We start from the raw sequence: 16,189 nt of genomic DNA on the forward strand, positions 1-16,189 counted from the left end.
ATCATCAGCGATAAATGGCGTAGAGCAGAACATTTTGATAACAAGCATTGGCCGCGCTGCCGTAAAAGTAACGCTGCGCGGCCGTGAAAGCGAAAGCGATGAAAGCGAAAGTGATCGCGATGACACGCTCTGAGCAAAGCACGCGAGGGATGCGCGCGCAGCAGTTAGAGGCGGAGTGTGGTGCGCGCGCTTGTGCGCGTGACCGCAAGCTGGTAGCCGCTTTGGTAGCACTTCAAGAAGCCGCTTACTAAATGTCTTGCAAGAGCAGCACAGGCGCTGGCCCAGGCGAGACCTAAAAAGGGAGTAGAGAAAGGCCACATGTCAGAAATAAGAGGATGGTAAAGAGGCTATTCTACAAGGGAATGACAAACTAATGATGGAACAACAAGGACAACAAAAGCCATCTAATAAAAAGGAAATTAAAGTGAAAATAAAGCCAACCAATGGTAAGTCATGGGTGGGCCTTAAGAGCCATTGTAAGTTCTTGGGAAGGCCACAAAAGGTCTCTTGCAACCAGACAGCTGGTGCCATCGGACAGGAAAGACCTGAAAGACCTAAAAAGTGAGGCATTCTCACTCCCAAGTTACACTGCAATCCACTGCACATGCACAAACATACACTGCTTCTTCTTCCACAGCCACTTTATCTCACTGATTGCCTTCCTACACTTCCTCCCTACCTGCTTGCTAGACACCTAAGACCAACTACCCAGAGCACAGTATTAAACCATCTGTGGGGCACAAGCCTTTAGGACTACTCCATCCACAAGGATTTGTCCTCTATTTTATCCTCTGCTTCTCAATCTGCTCTTCATCCCAGTCCTCAAGTTAAAGTGGCATAAAAAGCCCATCATAAAATAATGAATATACCTGGACTAAATTTCAAGCTCTGCACATGCATAACTAACCAAGACTCAGAGAAGGAATATTATGTCCAAGTTCACTTACAAAATATTGAAATGCTAAAGCAAAGTTGTTAGAAATGGGATTTCTGGTTGGCTAGGGCTAGCGCCTAAGCCAGGCAGACACCACCACTCTAGTCAGGGGAAGGGAGCTACACACCGAAGATAACCCCTGCTCACGCCCTTGGTAGCTTGGCAGAGCAGTCAGGCGTATCCCAGAGGGAATGTGTAAAGCGCAACACACTCACAGCAGGGACATACTAGGCACGCCGCAAAAGAAACTCCACACAAGGTTATATATAAAAAATGTGTCTTTATATTACTCCTAAAACACATTAGAAAGCAATCACATATATACACTGTGCCACCTGACACTAGGTATGACTTTACAGGGGATTATATACATTACAGTGCCACTGTCATCATCATTAGGACACACAAGTAGTGAAAATCACAACCAGTAGCTACTGGTAACATTGCATGTAGCATAAACATATTATGCTTCACATCTTAGGCATACATCTTAAATTACCATTGCTTCTCAGTAACACTCATGAGGTGCACACATCACTGTAGCACTTTGTGCACATCAGGCCCCTCTTAGGCATTAACAAAATAAGGGGGCGTAGCAGAGCACCTTACTCACAGCCATCAGCAGTAGTACACCATACTCCCTTATTAGGAACACATTACCACCACAGCATAAACATTACACTTGGGGATAACCAATACTCATTGGTAGTCTTGCACTTTGACACAACACATTAGGCATACCCCAAATGACGACACTGAGCATAGCACATTTTCTCATTCACAAAATTAGCCACAGTGCACCCAAGGAAACACTCGCAGTAATGTACCCGTAAGATCTCACACTTCAGTAATCACATCAGCCCAGGAAACTTGTTCTCTTCAGATATCACAGGTGCCAGCTTATTGCAGTGTTCCCAAGCTCAGTGTCTCCCCTCACACGGGGCCTCCAACCTGGCCCCTCCCGGCTGCCGATACAGCAAAAACAATGTGCGTAATGCACAGGGGCAGGGGTGCAACTCACCCAGCCCCTCTGGAGCCACTGCACCTCCCCAGCCCCTGTCACTCCAGAGCCAGACATGTTATTTACAGTGCCCAACAGTTCCCTTCGACATCGCAGGTCCTGGTCCCAGACACACCACTGGGGGGAGCCAGCATTGTACCAGGTAGGCACAAACCTATTCAGGGTCAGGGGCTACCCCTCCCACTACTCCAAATTTAGATCTGCCCATTCAGCCTAGCGCTGACTCACCCAGCCCCTCTGGAGCCACACACCTCACCAGCACCTGTCATTCCAGAGCCAGACATGCATTACACAACAGGCAGGCACAAAGACACATAGCGTACAGAAATGCCCACTTCTAAAAGTGGTAGTTCTAAAATAGTGATAATAAATCTGCAAGCACCATTACGTAGCATTTATTACCACTATTCCAAACATACCAAACTTGACCACTCTACTCCTCTCAGGTCAGGAATTACCACTGAAGCACATATCAGGGAATCCCCAATGCATTCCTAGGAGAGGGCAAAATCACAGTAGTGAGAAACCAAATTGGCTGTTTGGCACTACCAGGACGTGCCACACAGTAAAGGCACATTTCCTACCTTTTACCTACAGTGCACCCTGCCGATAGGGCTAGCTGAAGCTTACATTAGGGGTGACTGATGTGTAGTAAAAGGGGGGGTCACAGACGTGGCAAACACTTTATGTGCCACGTCACAGCAGCAGTAAACTACGCGCGCAGGCCCTGGAATGGCAGAGGCCTGAGACAGGTTTGAAAGGCTACTTTGGTGAGTGGCGGAAGCAGCGCTGCAAGCCCACCAGTAGCATTTAATTTACTGGCCCTGGGTATCTGAGATACCACTTTACAAGGGACTGATAGGTAAATTAAATATGCAAAACAGGTGTAGACAAATCTTACCACCTTTACCACAGATAGCACCTGCACTTTACACTGGACAGCAGTGATAAAGTGCCCAGAGTCCTAAAACTACCAAAAACAAGTCAGAAAATATACCAGGAGGAAGGCAAAAAGTTCAGGGATGACCCTGCAAAAAGGGTCAAGTCCAACAAAAGTTAAATAAGAAAATGACACAATTTACAAAAAAGAATGTGTAATTTTAAACCCACCTCATATTCAGCTCCAAAGCCAGCTTGTTGGATGGAATGCTCTGATAAATTCCAAAGAAATGGAATTCCACCAAGAAGGAGAATCAGCTGAAATGAAAGAAACATTAAAGCAAAAACTGGTACACAGGTAGAAGAAACAAAATGCTGCAAGAACATTGCTTAACCAACGACACATTTCTTTAAGCACTTTTATATAGCTCTACTCACAATAGCCCCACAGTACCTACCATAATATCAGGGAAAAACGAACCTAGAAAGCCTAAAAAACTAAGTCTAACAGGCACCACTTTGTTGAGTAAAACTATTTTGTCACTACTAGTAAATAGTACACTTGATGGCCGGAGCTCAGGTTAGTGGTTTGTCTCAGACTAAATCTGGGTTCCATTACTTGTCGCTTTCTTAGCGGTCTTACAACACTTTCGAGTTAGGATAGGACTTTACACAGGAGAATAAGCAGATTATAGAATGATGTTTTATTGGAAGACAGTAACTTTCCTCTAGTTTTAGCTTCATATGATAGAATTTCTAACAAGGCCATTTAGATTTTCGAAGCAGGGGCACCCAGCCAAACATTGGCAGCCCCCAATCTCATTTAGAGGTGGGAAACCCACAAGGTTTTCACAGGCTTCCAGCAGTGGAATCTCTTAACATGGCAGCAATTTCGCCACCAGGGTATATAATGATGGCCACCCTAACTATTGAGATGAATGGATGTCCCATACCAGGAATCAAACAATGAGCCTTATCCACAGGGATTAAACTCCCTGCATGTCCGTTTAATAGTTTTTTTGCTTTTCAATCTTACTTTGATGCCTGTTCAGTACACTGATATGACTTCTATGCAATGGCTGCACAAGCAGTAGGTTAGGGTGATAGTGTGGTAGGGATCTCACAATAGGGTGGGTGGTTCGCCTCCACTGGAACAGAGTTTGTAGTCTCTGCAGACCGGGCAGCATACCCACCAGGATCTTTTGAGCTTAGTCTTGACTTGTGCCATGAGTTGAATGGAATCAAAACGTTCATGGAACCAGGTAAAAAGCATAAATCACAATGTTTGTGCGTGTAATGGAAGATTGGGGACTGGGCAGAATTTGAAGGAACTCTTGATGGAAGTTTAAATAAGGGTTTAACCCAAGCTTTCTTATGTTTTAACACCATAAGGCGTTCCAATTTGGTATCTACAGGTGAAGACCACTGTATCCAGACTGGTAGGGCTGTAGGACATAAAGGCTGGATTGGCCAGAGAGGTGTCTGGAATGGAAAACTATTTAAAAATTGGGGGATGTCCTATACTCACTGCAGCTTTTGGGCTGACGAGATATCCAGGGAAAGTGGGTGAGAACTGGAAAAAATACTTAACAAAATGTATTAAAGGTGAACCAAACAAAAAAAATATTTTTGGAAAGCCAACTAAATGAATTATGGCAGAAATAATTCAAAGAAGAAGGAATATTAGAACCACCAATCATTTGTTTTGTTTTTTAAAGATGTGGTCGAGAGAGGACAAGATTGACCTTAATTGTGTTTTTGTTAAAAATGTATGTGTGTACTCCATTTTTGGGATATTTGTAAATTTCTTTTGTAATTTATTTTTGATACTCTTGAATGAACCATGTGTAAACTTTAAAAAAACGCAAGTGAAAATACATAGCAACTACGACTGCCATAATTAATTTAGTTGGCTTTCCAAGCATATGTGTTCTGTTTGGTTCACCACAATACATTTCGCTATGTAACTATTCCTGCGCTCACCCATCTTCCGTGGAATGGAAAATGAGCAGCTGTCCAAAAGGAAGGACAAAAGACAGACACAAGTTGAATAATCGGCAGAGAAGGCAACGTGATGGGAAAGTGAACATAAAACACCGCAATTTTAAAACAACCAAAAAGTGGAACATGAGTAAAGCAGAATATATAGATGGGGCAAGAAAGCAAATGTTTCCAAGCTGGGAAAAGAGCTATCAAAGGGTATTAAATAGGCTGATCACAAGCTGGGGAAAGGGGCTGACATGGCAAAGGGGTAGACTGAACAGAAAGGCGTTGGAGAAGGGTAGAAGTTACAACAGGAAAGTGAGCCTGGAGGTGTCCTAGTATAGGTGAAGAAAATGGGGGTGGGGGTGGAAAAGGCTCTAACAGTGAAAACAGAACATCAGAAGTACAGATCCAGGTAAGACCCTAACCCTTCTTTTTGTTAATGCCAAACAGGATCCTAACCTCTCTTTTTGTTAATGTCCAATAGGACCCTAATTCTACCTTTTGTTAATGCCCAATGGCATTGTAATTCTTCGTCCTTTTGTTGATGCTCTATGGTACCCTAACCCTTCCTTAGGTCTCTCTAGAATTTTTATTTGCTCATAATAGGTTTTTATTATGTTGCCAGCAATATATGCAGAGCAGGAAGATCTGTAAAAGACCTGAGACCTTAGCTCTTGTAGGCACTCTGACATTTCTACGGTCAACGTTCCGAAGGAAATACTTTTTTACACCACCCCCCAGTCTTCCTGAAGGAAACTTCATCCTGTTCTATCAATTGAACAGCGTTACGGTTGCTTTTAAGTTCTCCACGGAAAAAGAGGGCTGAATGTTTGCATGATAAGCAACAAAATATTATTTTCTTTCTAGAAGTGTTTCTTCAGTCTAAACATCCTATTGATTGTATACAACTCTGTACTTTTATCATTCGCATACACCAAAAACAAATAATTTAAAACTGTACTTTAAAAAAGCCACTCATCTATGTATACCATTTAAGGATTTCAAACAAATGCAGAAAATGCATATTTTCATTTAACAACAATTGCTGGACTATCCTGCGTATGTCTACCTATGTAGAACAGGTTTGCATCTTCCAAACCTACAGTATCAAACAATTAGTGAAGCATGAAAATAATATCTAAAACTAGCTTTACACCCATATTAGACTTTCAATTTTAACTTGTGCCTAATTTACTTTGAATTTGCGGACAGCTTGGAGAGTCAAGACATCATGTAAGTGTTCTACTCTTTTGAAAATATTACTGGAGCATGTGACAGGGCACCATTACTGCCAATTTCCAGCATGGTGGGGCGCGTATTCCCTCCCAATAGGAACCTGCGCATAATGCCCTTTGACTTTGTTGATTGTTGGGGGGGGGGGGAGTCTTTTTAATTGGGGGGAACGTTTTTAAATGTATGTGTTTCTGAAAGAAGTTCCCTTTTTAGGTCTCGCCTGTCAATGTGCTTGCGCATTGAGCTTGCGAGAATATAGGGGCTTAACCAGAGCTTAACCATCGGGGCGATTTGATGCTGTGCCCGTGAAAAGCAAGCTCAATGCGCAAGCGCATTGACCTAAAAAGCACGTTCACATCAAAGCCACCAGCCTACCTCCGACAGGCATCCCCCAGCGTGCGCTCTGCCTCAGGCATTTCTCCTCCCCTAATTTATTCACTGCCCACGGCCGGCCGGCCGGCCGTACTTTCACTTTGACGGCCGCCAGGCCGTCTCTCGCGTTTCATATACGCATCGTTAACTTTTTCCAGGGTTTGCCTATACTTTTTGCAACCGTTGAAGGGTGTCACCTTCAGTAAACACCTTTGTCGATTCGGCCTGGAGTACACCCGAGGAAAATGTGTATGAAATTAAAAAATTGCCATTTCAGGCTTGAATCCGTAAAATCATTAAAAAGATCACTAAAATGCGAATGCTTTCGGCATCTTTTCTTCATCTTGTTTTCAGTACGGGACTATGGGCACAAACACCCCCCAACAGGCCGGGAAAACAAAAGTGACAAAATGCTTCCAGATTCAGTGGAAGCTGTCAGGATGGGAGGCTTAGTGAGATCTTCACCCGAGGCCAGATGTTTTCACAGGGTCGCACCATTGTGAAGCCGAGCGGCTTTGAGGGGCCCACAACACATCCCTGGAGAGTTTGCAGACTACATTAAACGGCTCGCATTAGCATGTTAAAAGGGCTCGATTGGTTCTCGGGGCCGCCATTGTTGGCAGCCGGCCCCGCGTGGGGGCGGTTTCCCCTACAAATGGTGATGCACGGGAATGTCTCCTCTGTTTGATTGCCTCTCAGCGCAACGCCCCTGGTGTTTTATGTATCACTTGGTAAATGGAATAGAAACATATCAAATATTTGTAAATTGACTGGGTATATCCAGAAGCCGGCCGTGCCTTTTGAAGAAAAAAGGGTTTTCACTGTGGTCTTGTTTCCCTATTGAGTTACAAGCTTACTTCTATGGGGTTTGAAAATTAACTCTTGTTCTGCTTTGGCATTTTACTGCATCTGTAAACGACAGCCCCTTTTGATGTCTGAAGCGCCAAGGCAACCAGACGCCGCCTTCGTAAAACACCTTAACAGCATGAAGTCTTCATGAAGTCTTTCGTGCCCATTGCACAGCAAGGGTTCAGTTGACTCTAAAGCAAGCAGTGGATACGAGCCCCCGTTCCCTGGTTTAGTAATATAACAGCTATAATCGGGATGGAGCGGACCCGCACACATCTGTGCCCAATGCCGCCTTAAGGATTTGGTGGGCCCAGGGTAAGATACAGTCCCCCCACCCCATCGTGGACAACTTTGAAAGTATTCATATTTTTTGGCTCATTCAAGCCTGTTTGAGGCAAAAACATTTAACTATATGTTGAACTTTGCAAAAATAGCCAAAAGCTCAAGCTGTCTGGTGTACGCCAAACAAACAGCAGTAAAAGAAACATTGAACACGCATTTATAGAGCCATTTCTTTAGAGCTTGTTTAACTCGTGATTATCACGGGGCCGCAATCCCCAAAGCCTTTAATTAGCTCCAATGAGCGTGAAGGCATCAGCGCACCCTACCAGCCGGCCACCTCCCACTCCTCGCTGTGGACCACTGCACCTCACAGGACCACTGAGGGTCTCAGTACATTCATCGCTGCCGACCAATTATATTTTAAAGAGAGGAGAAATATTTTAAAAGCCATTGTTATTTGTAAAATCAATTAATATTTCACCTCTGTTCTTGCATTTTCGTCACAATAAAATACACTGAACATATTCTTCACAAAAGTTATTTACAATAGTTTAAGCTATTGCTATTATAAATTACAAGAACTTTTATTTAAGTATTAATTATTTAAAAAAATTAAAAGCCATTTGTATTTGTTATATGAATACATCTAAGTCACGTACATACAAAACATGTTGCACTACAAATGCTATAGGTGTCACTTTTGAAAAAGTTAAAAGTATTGGCATTGTAAATGACAAAGCTATTAATTTTGCTATTTTCAAGACCAACACATAAAAGAAAATTGTCATTTACAAAACCAATAGCTCCAACTTTTCTAATGCGAGACCTATTGCATTTCCAATGCTTGTTTGCTTGTTGTAGATCACTTGCGTGACATCATTAATTGGCGACAATTATGAAGGCATCAGGTCAGCATTCTATTCTTGAGACATTACGGAGCATGTTCAAGGGCATGATTACTGACCATTTAAAGGAGGCACAAGTGTATTCATGCTCTACTGGCGCAGCAAAAACAAGACCGTCTGTCCCTTCCAGTGCCCTCTTAGCAACTTGCGCGAGCTATGCTGCTTGTTTCTCTCCAGATTTGGCACGCTACCTATTCTAGTGGACAACTCAAGATGCATAACCCTCACACGCCATCAGCTTCTAATAGGGATAGCGTTCATAGGCATGTTGATCCTACTCCTGAATTACCGCTTGTTATACACACTAAAAACAATCCCATTATTTTCTATGCTACAACCTTCTAAACCTTTGGTCACTCCCCAACATCAGAGAAAGGTGGATGCCATTTTTTATCTTTGGATTTTGAGATTTTCTTCTTCAAGGAGACATGGTTATACGACACATTTAACCTAGTCTTACTATTAGCGGCCCCACGGGGTTTAATACTATCAGACTGAATAGAAAGACTGAGGGAGGGGTCTTGGTGGTGTTTAAGGAGTCCATTTTGGTAGGACTCTACATATATGTAATTCTGTTGAATTAGTTGGTTTTAAATTGGAATTATTCCCCTCTTGCTTTAACACAGGGATTTTACTTTATCAACCCCCAACTCTAGCTTCTCAATTGAACATCTCAGTTCATAAATTTCTATCGCCTTTTGCCCTTTCAACCGCTAACCTATTACTGTTGGGTGATGTTAAGATGTGGACAGATTGGCTGTCACAAGTGGAATCTGAAGAATTACTTGAGACCTTTTTTACTCAAACAGAGTAAGCGTACTCAATGTATGCCAATGCCATGGGCTAATCAACAAGTAATTTTGTTACTTGGGATCTTGGAAACTTTACAAGTATATCCTACAAAGGTGATACAATTATGCGTCTGGCACAAGGTCACGAAGCTTCACTCCCTACAGTCTTTGATGCCTCTGAATCATATTTTAATCTTGACAGTTCAGAGGCTGCAGTCTTAAATGAGACAGTTGCATATCTAAAGCCCTTGATGTTCGGGCTCCACTCAAGAAAGATTGGTGTCAGATGCAAGGATGTATAATGGTTATACTCTTTTCTTCAGGACCAAATACAAGAGCTTTAAATTGCCTCTACTCTTCTATTTTATTAAATATGTATGTCGCTCCCCTGGCACACCTACTTGATCTTTTTTCTTCATGATGTACGCTGCTGATGCCCAGATTATACTATGTTAGGAGAGCCCCAGGGAACATAATCAAACTGCATTTAAGCAAAGTCTGTCAATGTTTCCAGTTGTATGCACTACAGTGCTTCTTTATAACTATATGATCAAGTGTGACAGCTGGTAACCCTCAGATCTTGGGCATCCATCCACAAATGTCGTTTGATAATTGAGCTTTTACCTTGATGATACTGTTTACATATGTTTTCACCTCAAAGGCCTGAAAAAAACATTACCCCTTACTTGCCATTGGAGTGTGGCAAATTAATTTCTTAGGCTCTAGAACGGACTACTGCAACAGCTTTCACTTTAGGGTTCCCAATTATTTGATAGCTAATCTGAAACTGCTTCAAAATATGGGTTTACGTTTGAAGTTTGGTTGTGGTAGGAAAACACATATTACCCTCTTTAGGAGTGCTCTTGCAATGTTGAAGTGGCACTAATAATGGGACACCGAATTAGTCAATCTCAAAGCTGAAGGCTTTTCAGGCTTGAGAAAGCAGTTAGTGTTGACGAAAAGAAATTTATATCTATAAATTAAAAATGTTCAGTAAATAGGAAGTCAAGGCCCAGACCCCGTTAATCTTGTATACCCTTGCTCTACATCGATGTAAAGGATGCCACAAGAAGGAAAACTTACACAATATCCTGAGGCAGATAGCAAGGACTAAGGTTATGCCCACCCACCGTAACTCCCCTAGTCTCTTCCATACCAGCAAAGTCCCACATAAAAAGGAAATGCCAGAAATACGTGGCATACTTTCTACTCAGAATTCCTCTACTCCCTGCATGAATTTTCCAATACAGAGACGACCCACACCCGAAGATCCACCTGAAGGATAAAACCTATATACAACAGGCTCCAATACCAAGACGGTCCAGTCAGACAAAGACTCTGGAGGGTTAGAGACAACAGAGAGGGGGGATGCCAACACAAAAGGGCAAAAAAAAACAACAAAAAACAATATCCTAAAGTGTAAAATTACAATGTACAAGACACGAAAACCAGGCTCCCGCTGGTATAGCTTTCATGAAATACCATGCTTTGCTACTGCTAAAGTGATGGTACTTGAACTTGTGAATCAATTAATGAAAGTTATGACATCTTAAAAGAGGTCATTAATTACCTAGAGAACATTATGGGATAATAGGCTGAGATAGGATGAAAGGGATTATGTGGATAGGCGGGTATATACATCTAATAAAACAAAATGTGATGACTTGGTCCAGCCCAAGATTTTCTGTAATATGTATACTAGGAGAATTACACTTTTGTTTCAATGTAAAGCTAAAAGAAGCCTTTGATTTAGCACAGACGAAATCCTGATAGGCTATAGGTCACAGTAGAAGAAACATTTGTTGTCTCTGGTTCTAGTTGATTAAAAAACAAACTGTCATCATGTCAACAGAGAATCCATTCTCGTGTTTACTTGAAGAATATCATTGTGAAAAACTACAGACTTGATGGATGATGTACTAAGAGAAAAAAGTAATAAAATAAATGGACACTCATTTTACACGTTAGGAATCCAACTAGTTTTATGTTCTATATTTGGTCATTTGTGAACGGATTAACCATCAATTCACAACAGATGGCCCCAACAAGCAATATCCTTCAAGAATACAGTTGGAAGTACTGATTCCATTAAGTATTAACAGGAAGTGTGCAGTCATAATTTACTTCAGTTTGTCATTGGTTGTATAAGAAAAACATAACATTATCCCCAGGAACAAATATTTTCGGGACATAGAGCTTCAAGTCATCCAGTTAGGCGAAAAACTGCTCCACGATATTTTTTAGACATAGATAAAGCTGTAAGACTAAGAACTGGTGCTCTGGATCTTTACAGAGCAGTAAAAAATGACTGCATCAAAGTACTGTTGGAAAACAAGAAGTGTTGGATGCCACTGTGATGCATCTTGGGATTGTAGATGCCGACTGCCTTAAAATGCATTCAAATGTTTCCCTTGCATGAGATGCTAGTTATGGGAAGAGTGTCTTAATATTTTTTATCTTTTACAAGAGAGAGAAAATAAAGACAAACTTGAGCAGAAGTGGAGTTTCACGGATCATAATCCATGTTGATGTTCTAGGTAATTTTTTGCATTGCGTGATTGAAGATGAAAAAAACAGAAAAAATATATAATTTCACCATTGGTGTAATATGTTTATGGTCAACAAAATTTTCTCTCTCCGAGGGACGATTTTTCCAGGATCCCAACAATGGAAGGCCCTTTCCTTGCAGCGGTACTAGACTCCAGGATTTTAAAGCTACAAACAGGTTTGCTTTCCAGGGAATACAACAGGCAAAATGTAAGGACTAAACGTACATGAAATCATTTTAAGTAGGAATCATGTACATAATCAGTATATTTCCTTCGCACACACCAAGTTAATGGGCACGATAACCTGAGGGGGAGGAACAAACAGCAATATTAACACCATCATGCTCTTGGATGCTGCACGTTTGTTAGGTAGAACATGCCTAACTTTTCTAAAGTTTGCGTCATAGTTTGAGACCTGCTCAGTGTGTAAGGTACACAGAGAAATAAAATGCCATTGAAAGCATTTAATCCACATATGAAGTGCATTTATTGTCTTTCAGAAGATGCAAAGAACGTGTCAATATTGGGATATTGGATTTATATCCCAAAATATAAATGAAGCAAAGGTGACAAGACAAAAATACAGTTAGATAAACTCCATTACTTACTGTGCCCTCTATCTCTGAATAGAGTCCTGACCAAAAACTGAAAGCACTTTTATCCAACTGATAAAGTCTGGATTTTTCAAAGGTTTCCGAATCGACAATCTTCCCCAGTTCAGCTGGTACATGTGTTGTTGTCTGGTAGATCCTTCTCTGAAATAGCAATAAAAAAAACACAATTAAATGTTGTAAGGAAAGGCTTATTATTATATTAAAGGCCAATTATCCAACTCATTCTCTAGTGGGCATTATTATCTAGCTGTTTGGCATTTTTACAAACTGATAGAAAAAAGATCCCAATGCTATAGAGATACATACTTTTTTCAAGATTAAAAACTGAATGTATTCAGAAGATCCTGCTGCAAATAATATTCATCAACAATTGTGTTCAGTTTACCTTCTGTTGGTAGGAATGTTGAGGATCGCTGCAGATTCCAGAACATTTCCTCACACAAAAGTGTGAAAAATGCATGATTTTACCCATAGTTCATCGCTTGGAAGACATTCTGTATATGAAAATGCAGTGGGATCCACGCAAGTTATACACTACCCCGGATTCCCCTAGGTCTCTTTAAGTATCAGAAATGCCAAGGGTTTCATAGGATTCCGTTTTTGCGGCTCACCCACAACCCAAATAGTGAGGTAATTCAACATGGGAAGTGAGAGTAAATTGGTATTTACTGCCTCTCCGCCGTCCTATAGTCAAAACTACACCCAAAAGAATCAAAATGTCCTCTTTCTTGCCATGTGGATGGAGATGCTGTAGGTCACATGGGGGCTCAAACTCTGGTTAGGCATTCAAAGTGAGGATGCGGCCTGATGTCAGGTCAGGCCAGTCATGTTTAAAAAATCCATGGCATTCATTGTGTTTCTACCAGGTGGTTGGGGAGACTGGGTGGGGTTGGAGAGAACGGCTGGGTTTATGGTTGGGGGGGGGCTATGGTCTGATGTAGCCAGGCCCACATCTCAATTGTTAAAAAAAAGAAAAAAGAAAAAAATGATCTGTGGATGTATAGTTGGCTTTCTGTCCTATGGGAGGGCAGATTAGGGATAATCTAAACTCCTTATCTGCCTCCCATGGGGGACAGAAAGACTTTTGCAGCCTTAGGAGTGGATGGGAAGGCCTTATGTCCTACTCCATATTTCTTTCTTTAAATAAACATAATCCCTGGTGTCTAGTACGCTGTCGCCCACCGCATTCCATGGAGGGGGCAGGAGTTGTGGGGTGGAGCTCAGTGGTAAACTTTTAGGGATTTCAATCATAGGATCCTGCTGGATTTTTCTTTAACTGGTTTAATCATTTAGATGTTTAGAAGCTTCCTTTATGCAATCCTCTGTGTGTAGAATAACTATGTTGACTGCTTTACCTGCTTCCTTTATAATCAAATTTGTATACATCATAGACCACACACACAGGTATCCAGCACATTCCGTCCTCTCTGTGGACCTAGACAAATGACAAAGTCAACTAATATGAGCCCCGCTTTCTGATACTGTACTAATACGGTACAACAATTGGTGTTTCTGAAGAATTTCAGTATAAACGTAAGGTCTTCACCCTTTTATGCCCTTTTTTCCTTCATAGTCATACACTAGCCTAAAGCCATATTCCTTCAATAGTAACTGCTGTTTAGCACAAACAGACCTTTCAAACATACTTCCACTTTCCTTCAACGCAATTCTTTTCATGAAAATAAAAGGAGGATTTCTTGTAGCATTGGACTTACAGCACATTCTCGAAGCAGACTGTAGGTGATGCACCATTTACGGAACACAATCTCATTGCTCACATTAGGACCTCAAAGACACATTCACACACTTTTTCATTAATTGACATTCGATACTAACCTCCTCCCACTCCCAGACCTTCCCATTATTCAACTTAACTTACACTACTTACAGCGTTTTGGAAACAATTCCAGTTTTTATTGTCATTCAGTTTCACCTATTTCCACAGGACCAGTCAGGTACTGGTTCCCTTTGTATTATCTCCTATTCATTTTCTTCTACCACAATATAATCTGATGTCCGCAATAACTCCTGGTACACTATGTACCTCTTCTTTTATATAAATAGGAGTTTACCACACTGAGACATCCTATACACACTTAAAACTTCTTCACCTATGTGTGGCTTGCCTACATTTGCTGTGTCACTGTAGACATGTGTGTTCACTATGACTTTTGAGTGGTTTTCCACATTCTATTCTTGACTTTGTGCTCGTATATTCATGCCTTTGAAAGGGCCCTACCGGTAAGTCTAGGGATGGGTAACATCAGCTCTTTGTGTTATAGATTTATTGAATCATCAAATATTGTAACATAAAATATAAAGGGTGTATGGCTAATCACATAAATAACCTATTCGACATAGAACTAGAAAGAAAGTAATTACAAATAAACATTTTAAAAGACAGTTAATTGTACTGTTTTTCATGTAATTCATCTCAATGTTTGAAGGATCTTCGTACTGTACAATAATTGATCGCATTAAGGTAATGCCATATATGAATACTATAACAACAAATCAAGTTACTAATCAAGATTATGGTCATTATCCATGATAGACAAGACTATTTCATTAAATGACAGTTGGCTAGATAGGCCTTCTTACATTACTGAAGTTGTAGGGGTAAAATGGGATATTTTCCAACTATGGCCCTGTCTGCTTTCACTTTTGATCAATGTTAGGGGACATAACTCTACCCTTGATCACCGATCAACACAGGAGAGACAGCGCTGGAAAGGGGAAAATGTCTCTTTCCAGAGCTGTAGTGCTCTAGTGGATCCCTGCTTGGGTATCTCACTGAGCACATGATCCATAAAGAGTGATCCATTCCACTAGGCACCAGAGACGTTTTCTTGCAGTGAGAGCGGCCTATTTGGGTATGAATCTGTGCCCCACCACCTCCAACCCTGGGCAAATCAGTATTTAGTGAATAGTTCACATAAGTTGTTTACCCCAATCTGCCCCATTGTGAACATGTAAGTTATTGCCTTAAAGTTGCATTACTCCTTATATAAGATAGACTGCTACAAAATGCGAAAAAAGGTTTAAGATTAAAAAAATGCTTACAAAATATAGATTTCAGTAATATCCTGATTGTACATAGTGCAATTATTTTTTAAATAACTGTCCTTAAAACACACACTTCACAGCTTAGCTGGTAGCTCTCTTGTAATACCTCTCAAAAAGAATAAATCTGCAGTGTCATGTTAATATTGAGAAAGTCGATGTCAATATGAATAACAATACATTCATGTAGAAAAACGAAATTGCATCTTTCGTGACAAATATGCCCTTTAAGAACATCAGGTAAACCAGACTCAAAAATACATAGCCAGGCGCTGAGACCCAGGCCTGATCACTGATTGACAGGCCACAGAAACAAGAAATCCCAGATCAAGCCCACACACAGGTGCAACAACACCACAATGGTCCTGGGAGATTGGCCCCAATAAACATACAAGCACACGTGGCTGGAAGGGTGCTTGCGCTCCCAAAGCACCATCAAGTCAGATGCCACATAAAGGTAGGAATACATAGCCAATCAGGGCACAGCACACACAGTGATTACATGCTCCCCATGCCGGACATCTGGACTCATTATTAACTGGCAACACTGTGTCCATGCAAGGTCGAGGCCCACCTAGATTTCCTATCAGAATCATTAATTTAGGATTCCACAGACAGAAGATCACATTCCTTACCAAAAAAATAATCAACAGAACTGTTTATGACATTCAATGAATTGCATAAATCCTACTCCAGAATTATTAGAAGGCG

At 41.2% G+C, this 16,189-nt stretch overlaps 1 protein-coding gene across 1 annotated transcript in view; it reads right to left on the reverse strand.

Moving 5' to 3' along the window:
• The window catches only part of ZMPSTE24 (zinc metallopeptidase STE24), a 115,137-nt gene that overhangs the window by 97,755 nt on the left and 1,193 nt on the right, over positions 1-16,189 (reverse strand). Inside the window, exons 2-3 of the mRNA XM_078642353.1 lie at positions 12,410-12,556; positions 3,066-3,152 (exon numbers count right to left, since the gene is read on the reverse strand). Of these exons, the coding sequence (XP_078498479.1) occupies positions 3,066-3,152; positions 12,410-12,556 (234 nt within the window). The remainder of the gene's footprint in view (positions 1-3,065; positions 3,153-12,409; positions 12,557-16,189) is intronic.

The sequence above is a fragment of the Lissotriton helveticus genome, chromosome 5_1, assembly GCF_964261635.1.
Source record: "Lissotriton helveticus chromosome 5_1, aLisHel1.1, whole genome shotgun sequence".
NCBI lineage: Eukaryota > Metazoa > Chordata > Amphibia > Caudata > Salamandridae > Lissotriton > Lissotriton helveticus.